The sequence below is a fragment of the Capsicum annuum genome, chromosome 2, assembly GCF_002878395.1.
Source record: "Capsicum annuum cultivar UCD-10X-F1 chromosome 2, UCD10Xv1.1, whole genome shotgun sequence".
Taxonomy (NCBI): Eukaryota; Viridiplantae; Streptophyta; class Magnoliopsida; order Solanales; family Solanaceae; genus Capsicum; species Capsicum annuum.
Window position 1 is genome coordinate 142,644,628 of NC_061112.1, and position 11,239 is coordinate 142,655,866.

Consider the following 11,239-nt stretch of genomic DNA (forward strand, 5'->3'; position numbering starts at 1 on the left):
AAAACTTTAAAAGAAAAATTAATTGTTCACATAATATGTAAGTTTTTATAAAGTGAGTTATATAATTTTTATTATATTTACGTTGGGAAAAAGCAAGTTAAACTTTTATTATATAACTCAATTTTTGAGCGAGTTAAAAAATGCAAAAATACATAACTCTCTTTTTAAGAGAGTTGCGTGACTTCTATTACATAACTCACTTAAAAAGTGAGTTATGTAAAAAGAAATACATAACTCACTTTTTAAGTGAATTATGTAATTTTTAATGTATAACTCTATAGAGAGTTATGCATATTTTTTGAAAATACTTTGTTTGGTCACTTACGTTAAAAATAATACATATAACTCTCTTTTTAAGAGAGTTAAACATATTTTGATCATACTTTAAAAATATGATATATTTTGATATTTTTTTTAGTTTCATGACATATTTTAGTTCTGAGCTCCCAATTGAAAATGATAACGAATGGCATAAATCGTTAGAAGAATCTCTAAAATGTAGTTCGGTATTGGATTCAGAAGGCATTACAAATTAAAGAAACTCAACAAGCTTCTATTGGAAATTCTCTCACTCGGCATGTTCATTTATGTTTCTCCACAAAATGTTTCTCTTTTTTTGAGTCGGGCGTGGGGGTGGGGGTGGGTGGCGCTATTTGCTCTAATGTTTCAAGTTCTGCGATTGTTAATCTATATCTATAATCTATAATCTATATATCTATAATATATTAAAAGTATGAAAACCCTTAGAAAAGTGAATCGAACTTTTTACCCTTTATTAAAAGATTCCGCAATAGACAAAATTATCTTTTCACCTTTTTTATTCTAATTATTATTTTATTAAATTAAGGACTCCTAAAATATATATGAAGAACCTTGATTAAATAAATACATGAAAACAATTAAAAATCCTAAAACACCTAAAATATATGAATTTAAGCACTTCTAAAATATATGGAATAAAAATTAAGGACTTTTGATATATATATGAAAAAGATAATCGGTATATATATGAAACCCTAATTAAATATATGTACTAAATTTTCAAAATTACGTAATATTTTTTCTTTAAGTAGGAGTCAATTTTTCTTTTTCTATCAATTTTTTTCGTTTGTGGCTTTGTTTAGGTGTAGAAAATCTTTAATATTGACTTTTCTATTTTCTTTTTTGTGGTTTAGAGTCTTCTACATATATATATAAAAATAATTATTATTTCATAAGAGTCTTCTATATTTATAATCTATAATCTATATTTATTACAATAATTTATAATATATTAAAAATATGAAGGCCTTATAAATGTTATTTAAACTTTTTGTCCTTCATTAAAAGTTTTTCCAATAAACAAAATCGTCTTTTCACTATTTTCCTCAAATTATAATCATTTAATTATTTTCCTAAAATTTAAGATATAAAAACCAACTAGAATTTGGTTATCAAATGTTCCATTTTTTCGTAAATTTAATAAAAATTTGTTAGTACGTATACAACGTATACGTTTTTGGACTTTTCTTATTGAAACAAAACTGATTTTTAGGGCATTTTTTGGGCCAAAGTTGGTTTAGAAATAATATGTTTTAAACAGAACTCAATTTATTCATTATTTACTTTTTTGAAATTAGTTAAAGTCCGTATTTAATTTGAGAAATCATAATATTTAACACTTCTATATCAAAATTTACCTTATATAAACAAATATTACTACAATTCTATTTAAGTAATATTTCAATCAAACTATACAAGAATTCCATTCTTTTTCTTTTATTCTTTAATTTCTTTTTATTTTGATTCAAGATATCTTCTTGCATTCATTATCATCATCTTTATATCTCTTTTATATTTTTTAGTTAACAATTTTAATATATATATATATATATATATATATATATATATATATATTGTAGTAATTAACAATGACAATGAATTCTTCCTTTTTGATATCTTTTTTGTATTTTCTCTTTTAGTTGAAAATTTCTGATAAAAAATTGATTGAAACAAGCATGTTGCGACCAAATGAAAGTAAGTTCTACAAAAATGATACTTTTAACGTGAATCACATTACTTTAAACATTCTGTTTTAAATTTTTGAGTTGGTGCATGTAAAAAAATTTAAAAAATGATATTGTAAAGGCACACCGACAATAGAAAGAAAAATGAAACAAGCAAGAGATAATAATATGAAATTATAGAGATTGTAAACCACAGGCAATTAGGCATTTAGAGTGTATATTCTTACTGTAATTATAGAAATGCGCTTAGTGGAGTTCATCACTTCTCTATGAGAAATTTGAAGGAATTAAAATTGTCTAATACTTATATAAAAGAAGTCATTATTCTCTTTATATTTTTTTTGAGCTTGTGCAATGCAATCTTCTCAAAGGTGCTACTTGACAGTTATAATTGGTTATAACCAAGAAACTCACCACCCGAGGAAGTTTAGAAAAATTGATTCTATTTAGTGTTTGCATACAATGAAAAAGAATTATATAAATTACTGAGCACTTTCTAGCTGAAAGTTTCAAGATTAATAGACTCAACAAAATATTTCATCCCTTAATATGACCTATTTATCATTTGAAGAAAGACCATGAGCCATATAAGTGTAAGCTAATAATTATTTACTCGAAAAATTAGCATTTATATAAAGAGATATAGTCGCACTACATACAAACTGCTAAAATACATCAAAACTTTCAAGAAAATATGGGAACATGTAAAAGTATATTGATGTATTTTATAATTGTAGGTCAAAAAAGAATCATCGTATATCTCGTAAATAAATTATTACGAGCTATATTTGTTGGGTTCAAAGTGTGTATGAAGTGTGAATGGAAAATGAAAAATGATGGAGGAAATGAGAGACCCAATTTAGAAAAATGCACTCCAAATTAGAAAGTTCACTAATTCTCCCACATTGGTGGGAGAAGAAAACTTTGGAGTGTTTATAAAAAGAACACTTACTCCACATGGTAAGCGAGGCAGGAAATAAGAGATCCCTCGCGCCATCTCGTTGCTCACTCGGCTTGAATTTAAATTTGGATTTGAAAAACGATTGATAGGATCTATTTTTTTGGATACACTTTATTTGAATTTCGAAGAATGCCAAGGAAAAATACAGTAAATTTTTACTGCAGAATTTCGGAACTTTATTTATATACATGCAACATGTAGTAACAGTAAAACAGTAACAAATGCAATGGTTCGAACTGATATTTAGTTTCAGAAGGATGCACCCCTTCTGAAAATGACATAATGTTTCGTGAACTGACATGATTGTTTAGGAACAAACACACTGATTCGCATGAAATGACATGACTGTTTCGGAACAAATACTCCTTGATGAACAGACATGAATTTACAAAAAAGGTGCAACCTTTGAAGTGAACTATTGCCTCTTTTCAGAGGAGGCATGTTATGACTATAAAAACCTGTTTTCTTCCACAAGTTTTAATACGAAAAATTCAGAATACAAAATTACTTCTTGTCTTCCAAATTACTCTGTATGATCAATCAAAACGTTCTGTGCGTTCGAAGATATTCCAACCGTTTAAGGTACCGCTATAGTTGATCTGTTTAGCCATTTTATCTTGAGAAGAAAAATTTCACAACCTCGGATACAATGAGGAGAATTATTTCCTTAAGGAAACTCCGTAAATTTGGACGACTTAACTATTTTCTGTTTCATCTTAATTTCTGAAAGAATAAAATACACCTCTTGAAAAGGTCATTTTGATCTTGTGTTGAGAATATTTGATATACTTCATTGTGTTCTAACTCTAGTTGAAGTTACTGTTCTGCATATACTGATTCTGTATACCCAAAGTACAAAGAAAAATAATATATACTGATTCTGTATACCCAAAGTACAAACAAAAATAACAATTATTGTATTCGATATCTACTTCAAAAGAAACTTATCTAAAATTAAGCTAGAAACTTATCTAAAATTAAGCTATTGTTATGTAGCATGTGATAATCTTTTCTTTTAACTTAAGAACTTAATAGCATATCTGAAAGATAGTTATTTCGATAGAAACCAAAGTTTCTTTTAACTTAAGAACTTAATAGCATATCTGAAAGATAGTTATTTCGATAGAAACCAAAGTTTAAGTATATGACCAATCAACTTAACTTATGTTATAATTTTATTCAATATTAAATATACTTAGATTAATAAACAATATAATTTTGTAAGATAAATTTTTCTTAATCGATTATTTCCTTAATACTTAAATTTTGAAATTAACTATAATAAATAGTTATTAAAGTTCAATTATAAATAATCAAAGAACTATAATAAATAATTATTAAAATTTAATTATAAATAATCAAAGGCTCACGTGCGAGAGCCGTGCGTTTAAACTAGTTCCCTTATATTTATAGACCATGATTGATCATATATATGAACATTTGAATTTATGCTGTTCTAATTAAGTCAAATCTGAGTTTGTGGCCTCAAGAGTAAAATTCGATTCAATTTTAATTCTTATAATGGCTGGCTCAATTCTATAAATTTACAATGCATCCACATCAAAATAAAATCGTCCTTGCCAATTATGCTCGCACACAATATCATAGTGCATTACAAAAGCAACATACATTATTATCGTGCTACAAAGCACATGATCTTTTATTTACTAGTTAATTAAAACTAACATACATTTAGAGTTATAAAATCTGCAAACATCGTTTCTTACAACATTACTAAAGGAAGAAATAAAAAAATTACTAAATAGGAATAGAATTGGTAACAGAAGGATAAATCACAGAGGCTGGATGGCCCATGATCCTACGGCCCTTGGAGTGACGGAACACATACACCAGTGCACCAACGGGCCATTCTACTACTGCCGCCGCAGCAAATGCCAAGAAGCCAAGTGTAGGACCCACCACCTTACACCTACGCGCATTCAGAATGTAGAGTCGGTGAATTCAGAATAAACGTTTAGAGTCGAAAACAATATATATAACCTACAATGTATATATATATTGCGACTCGAAAACAATAATACTACCCTACATGGGTTGTTGCTAGCATTGCCACACTGCACACATATTGGAACCCCAACAAAACCCATCTTTTTTTTCCTCCTTAGTAAGTAGTACTTGTGGAATTTGCCAAATAGACAGTGAGAGGACCAGCTTGAGCAAATAGGAAGAACAACAAGGCTGCAATTTTTCTAATGTTGCACACAAATTTGACTAAAAGGAGCATTTGATACAAAAAGTTGAGGTAGAGGATTGGGGTATTAATAGGATTTGTATCGTGAATGAATGTGAAGGTATGGTTAATGGCGGTGATGATAATGATGTTTATTTAAATGTGGAATTGGACACGTGTTGGTTTCTGAAGGTGGGAGGAAGGGACACGTGTTGATCAACTGTAGCATATTGCCACCTTTCCAAACAGAATATTATAACTATATTATCATATCTAAAATGGAGGAGTTGGAAATTAGCTTTCTTTTACTTTCGTGATTCAGCTTCGCGCCACGCAGCTGTATCGGAGAATAATTAATCTAACAAGACCTTTGGATAAACCATTTTTCATCTCGTGATTTAAAATCAAAATTTTAACTATAACATGCAATCTCAAATGTTTAAAAAATTTTGATTTAAAATTTTAAGTATAAATTTTATTCATAAATTTATATTTTATAAAAAAACTCAATTATTTTATATCTATCAATCGTATTTATTAATTATTTATTTTTAATTGAGAGATGCATGCTGCTCAACGTGAGAAAATTATTTGTATTATGTGAAAAAATTATATTAAAAAATTAATGCATGTCCACCTTCGTATATTAATTTTAAAAATCAAATGTACACTTTTCTATAGTTTTTTCCTTATTAATTTCCTATTCATCTGTTCCAATTCTCCTTAATAAAGATGGATCCACATTTTATTTTTAGCTGAACATTTTATTTCTGTTTTGGTTTCAGTTTCGTATGTCACGTACTGTAATTTTATATTATGGTGTTTTAAATTTTATTTTTCTTTCTTTCTTCTTAGTATGTTATGTAACTTGAAATTTATGAATTTTTTTTTATAAATCAAAGTAATTAATAATTTTTAATATAAAAAATATAAAAAAAGTTGGTTGAATTTTAAAATTTCAATTATATCACACAAATTAGGTATATATTATCTGAAAATTACATAAAAAATCCTATAAATCACAATTATTAATAGCTTAAATATCTTAGAACCGTACAAAAAAATTTGATTAGCTAAATTGGGATAAGGGAGTAACATATATTATGTGACAATTACGTACAAAGTATTTTGGGACTAAGGGAGTAATATATATTATTTGACAATTACGTACAATGTATTATAAATTGAAATAGAAAAAATAACATATATCAAATCTGTGCTGGCACGGTTGTCCGTATCTATTAGATGAAGAAGAGGGAATGAACACAATTTCTATATGGAATTTGACATTTCATCTAAAGGCACATATAAAGCTAGATTCGATTCCAGTGAATTTTTACGTGCATTGCGTACAATTACTATAATTTAGGCCTAGTTCAAACATTTAAAGGATTTATGAAGATTAATGATACAGGTTTGATTGAATCAAATATAAATATATTGGTTAACCAATATATTTATATTTATGCTAAGGAAATCATGAACTATGTATGCATATATAACTTAAAAATCCAATTATCAATATTTAAAACCACCGATCTAAAATTCAGAATCCATAAAAATTGCGATTTTAAGTGAGAATAAATAGCGTCAATAATTCCTTTTTTTATTCATTAACAAGACTAATCAACACTAATGTGGCTGGAGTAAAGACCCCTTTAACACTTTAAGAACGTCCTTTCTCAAAATGAACTACTAATAAAGATTCAATAATTGTTGCTTTGGAATGACCATGTATACTAAGGCAACACAAACCCTAAGCACTTTTGAGCCACATGCATCCAAGCTAGCATTGCTGCTCATGTACTTTATGTTATTCCTCTAGATATATAAATTTTTTAATAAAAAGTGTAATATTTGATACATATCAGTTCTCGTGGTTCAATAATTATCTGAATGAAAAGGGGAAAAGTCGTGTTTTAGACTTTGGAATAGAATATATTCTAAAGTGAATGGTGTAAAGATAATACTTTGGGACAAACAAATTAACAAATGATAGCTAGACCAACATTGTCTTTTTTATCAACTCTTGGATACGTTGTTACATTTGTTAGTGCAACCTACAATGATAATTACGCAGTACGTACTATGATTGAAGGGGGAAGAAATTCTACGGGGGAAGGATTTAAGTACATATTGAAACGATATTTTACCAACTTGTAGAGTTTGTAGTAGCTTAACAATTATCATTTCTATCGGATTACCCGCTAATATCTTATTTTACAACTTGTTAGTGTAAAAAATTTTTACATGTATAAAACTTAAATTATAAAGACAAAAAGGTCAATCAGGAAGCTGTTAAATGGATTTTTACGCAAGATGCTTCAAAAATAGGTTGCTTTCAAAGCTCCCAATAATAATTCATGACTGAAACTAACCAACTAAAATTGCTAACAGAAAATGTTACTTCCCAAATATTCCAACAGAGAGGCCACCATCAACTAGCATGGATCCTTTCTTCTTTATGTACATATATCTATCCAAATGTCCTCCATTACTCCATTTGTGAAAACACCATGGCCACAAAATTCTGCCTTTTTCCTCCACTAATCGTCCTAACAATATTAACTTTCAGCTCTTCTGGAAATGCTCAAGTGTCAGCTGTTCTCTATGCTTCTCCACCACCACCAAATGGATGTCCCTATTCTTGCCTTCCTCCACATACCCCTACCGACTGCCCACCACCACCACCTTCACCACAACCAACAACTCCAACTCCTCCTTCACCGCCACCTTCAGAGCCAGTCGACTACCCTGCACCAGTGGGATATTATTTGCCGCCAGACGGGTATTTTTTACCTCCACCAGTATATGTGAACGGCCCTCCACCTCCTAATCCAATTTTGCCGTACCTCCCATTTTACTACAAGAACCCACCACCACCGTCTGATTACTCTTCGGCTGCCAGTCATTATGCAACAGTCAAGAAGATGGAGAGCAAGTTATTTGTACTACTTACATTTCTCCTTTTCTGGAGTCAGTAATGCACCAGATAAAGGTAGCACGATTTTGTTATCAACATTTTTGTAAGCATTTGGCTTTCACCAAGGAAGTTCTGTGCAGCACTATCTAGTACAAAGTAATCTTCTTTTACCTTGTTCTTCTCTGAGGGCAACAGTGCAAGTGGCAAGTACTCTCTCGGTTACTATCTTTTTTAAAAATTATTTTTGTAAGTAGATTGAAGAAAAAAAAAAAAACATCTCCTATCTTCTGACTCTGTTCGCGGGGGGGGGGGGGGGGGGGGTGTTAGGAGAAGGGGAAATATGAAGAAGATTACAAGATGGGGAATCAAACCCTCACCAAGATCCCCATCCCCTCTCCCAGTTGATATATTAGCCATAGTGCACCGGTATTGTTTTTTTCATCTGCCTAGTGTACTAGTATAATATGTGGTAATTAATGTAAGCCACAATCAATTAATTATTTCTGCAACAAGGGACAATAGCTGCATTCACTAGTTCAATGATTATCCAGCAGCCCCAATTCAACTCCGTGATAACTCCAAATACCAAGCATTGTCTTTTGCCAAAATAGTACCCAACAATCCCATTTTTCCAATCATCAGAAGGATCTCAGCATATATATTACGTGAAATTTTGTTACACCAAGTCACCAACAGCGTAATTAACATGTGTTGTAGCTAGTTTTTACCATCCACTGTAATACTCAAAAACCCAAAGAACCCAACACATGGTTCTGGAGAGAAGATTTTGCAAGTATTGGCAGTTTTTTTCAAAACCACCCTCCCTTTTCGTTCGTTTTCCTTTTTGCTACTATTTCATGAATGCACTGGCTGCTACATCCACAGACGCACAGAAGTTAAGCGTGTGACTCTACACAAGCAATAAACATAAAGGTCGATGAAGATTCAAATATCTCTCGCCCACAACTGACCAAAATTCTGGAATGTCGGAAAGAAACACTGCAACTCTAAAGTATCATGCAACGGCATAAGTAGGATCTAACGGGGTCAGCTAAATTGACACAATAATTTCAGAAGAAAAAATGCTTTCAGTCTATAGGTCTAAAAAGGGACTCGCCACGAATCTGGTGGCTAAAAGTAACCCCTAGTTCATGGTTTACATCTTCAGATTCACAATGACATGTATGGCGCTACAACCTATAACTTTTGTCTAATATACTACCAACTTAATTATTTCATCAAATAAATGGTCATTTACAACAAATAGGCAATGAAGCCAGATACCTGCTTTAAATGATTTTGCATATATTGATGTATGGCGACTTTCAACTCCAACAAGTTGGACTAAACTAGCATCAAATACAGTGAATATTCAACGTTCTCTTCTGCAGTCAAGTCTAATCACCCGAGTCAATTCACAAAACACCAGAGTCCAAAGCTTTGATTGTTTTGCGCCTCCACATAGCAGTTTCCAGATCAAACCTCAACTCCCATGTTGGCCAGTAGTGTAAATCCTGCTTCAATGTAAGTACTCGGGGCTTCCCATTCAGGTGGACTGTTCGTACCCGGACAAACTCTCCATGCTCTATTGTCTGTGAAAGGTTAATTAGGCATAAGAACATAACAGTAAGAAGATATCAAGTCAGTAACAAGGATCCTTTTTTATAAGGTAACATTATTGATATGTGCCAGCTAAAAGTTCCGCGTAGAGTTCATCCAAAATGTATAAGAACATAACAGGGAGTGTAATGAAAGGAGAAAGTCAAAGCATGATTTCAGGCTCTAGAATATTTGTAGTAGCCACATTGCACCAAAATTAAGCAAAGTATATATGATTGTGTATGATATTTAGTATATTTATCATTCTTCTCTTCAAAATCCTAGTTCCTCTCTTTCCAAATGACCCAAGCAGGAATAATATACCTGTAGGGGTGTGCATCGGTCGGTTCGGTTTTATATATTATCAGTTCGGTTTATAACTTGTTTGGCCAAGCTTCTAAAATCAGCTCATTTTAAAAAGTGCTTTTCACAAAAGTACTTTTGGGGAGAAGCAATTTGCGTTTGACTAATCAGTTTGAAAAAACACTTTTGAGCGGCAATTAGTGTTAGACCAAGCTTTTAAGGGTTCCAAAAAAGTACTTTTCAAGAGAAGCTACTTTTTTCAGCTTCTGCTTCTACTCAAAAAACACTTTCTTTTTCTCCTATAAGCTTGGCCAAACACCTAACTTTTTGAAAAAGAAAATACTTTTGACCTTGGAGAAACTTGCCAAATTAAGCTATTATTCATTGACAAGCCTTGCATAATCCAGGTTTAAACAAGAAATAAATCTCAGTTTATGCTGCACATCGCTTTCCATACACATAATGTACACAAAGCATCCAAGAATAACTCGTCATACCTTCGTGACGTCAACAAAAGCATCCAAAGAGGGAGTTGGTTTTCCATTGACTTCAACTATCCATTGAAGAGCATAAAGACCATATCGATGTACTGGACTTCCATGACACCACCTGAGAGTTAATTTAGGCATTAATAATAGCGACAATTGACAAATATCAAATAGTTAACTCAACAAAAGATACCCAACTGCCCTCTCTTTCTTTACATTAGATGCATTACCAAATGCATCATGAAAATTAGAAGGCTGAATCAACCTTTTCATCAGAAACAAAAAATCCTTGATACCTGCTGGTCAGTGATAACCAGAAACAATTATAGCAAACTCTATTCTTACAGTTAATGAATTATGAAAAGGCAGTAAAAGATTCCCACAAGAATCTCTCTTTCAAATTAAGTCTTGAAAAAGGTGCAGTAAACTTGAAAGGAAAATGTGTCTTGATTTGGATTTCGTTCTTCCGTTTATATAAAATGCATACAAGAAACTTATTTCCTTTTTCCTTTACTTTGCAGCAATTTTCTCAAGAAACATGCTTCCAACTATCTTGACATCTAAAAAAAGCTTACCACAGTCTAGCAACTACTCACCTTGCTACATATACTCCATGGCCTTCCTCAGGAAGAAATCCAAGTGCACGTACTGCTGGATGAGGATCTTGGACAATACAACCACACCAATTTATTGCACGAGTTGTTCCATGTCCATCCCTCACATCCGTTCCCACAAGTAATTCAATTTCATGGCCCTGAGAATTCATCA

At 31.3% G+C, this 11,239-nt stretch overlaps 3 protein-coding genes across 3 annotated transcripts in view; 1 reads left to right on the forward strand and 2 right to left on the reverse strand.

The window, feature by feature from the left end:
• Positions 1 to 4,557: 4,557 nt before the first annotated feature.
• LOC107861354 lies at positions 4,558 to 5,292 on the reverse strand. Its single transcript, XM_047407310.1, has 2 exons — positions 5,013 to 5,292; positions 4,558 to 4,896 (listed from the first exon to the last, which is right to left on the reverse strand). The coding sequence occupies exons 1-2, from the start codon at positions 5,073 to 5,075 to the stop codon at positions 4,726 to 4,728; spliced, it is 234 nt and encodes a 77-aa protein (XP_047263266.1). The 5' UTR covers positions 5,076 to 5,292; the 3' UTR covers positions 4,558 to 4,725.
• A 2,382-nt stretch (positions 5,293 to 7,674) lies between these two features.
• Positions 7,675 to 8,142, forward strand: LOC107858318 (extensin-2). The gene has a single exon (XM_016702988.1). The coding sequence runs from the start codon at positions 7,675 to 7,677 to the stop codon at positions 8,140 to 8,142; it is 468 nt and encodes a 155-aa protein (XP_016558474.1).
• Positions 8,143 to 9,149: 1,007 nt separating this feature from the next.
• LOC107860108 (protease Do-like 7) overlaps positions 9,150 to 11,239 on the reverse strand; it is a gene marked incomplete in the record, with an annotated part of 25,766 nt that continues 23,676 nt past the window's right edge. Inside the window, 3 exon segments of the mRNA XM_047407311.1 lie at positions 9,150 to 9,673; positions 10,481 to 10,592; positions 11,068 to 11,225. Of these exon segments, the coding sequence (XP_047263267.1) occupies positions 9,497 to 9,673; positions 10,481 to 10,592; positions 11,068 to 11,225 (447 nt within the window).

Coding starts and splice junctions, on each gene's coding strand:
- LOC107861354 (XM_047407310.1), bottom strand. CDS start 5,075: ATGGGTTTTGTTGGGGTTCCAATATGTGTGCAGTGTGGCAATGCTAGC. Junction 4,897..5,012: donor CTAGCAACAACCCATGTAGG/GTAGTATTATTG, acceptor AATGCGCGTAGG/TGTAAGGTGGTGGGTCCTAC.
- LOC107858318 (XM_016702988.1), top strand. CDS start 7,675: ATGGCCACAAAATTCTGCCTTTTTCCTCCACTAATCGTCCTAACAATA.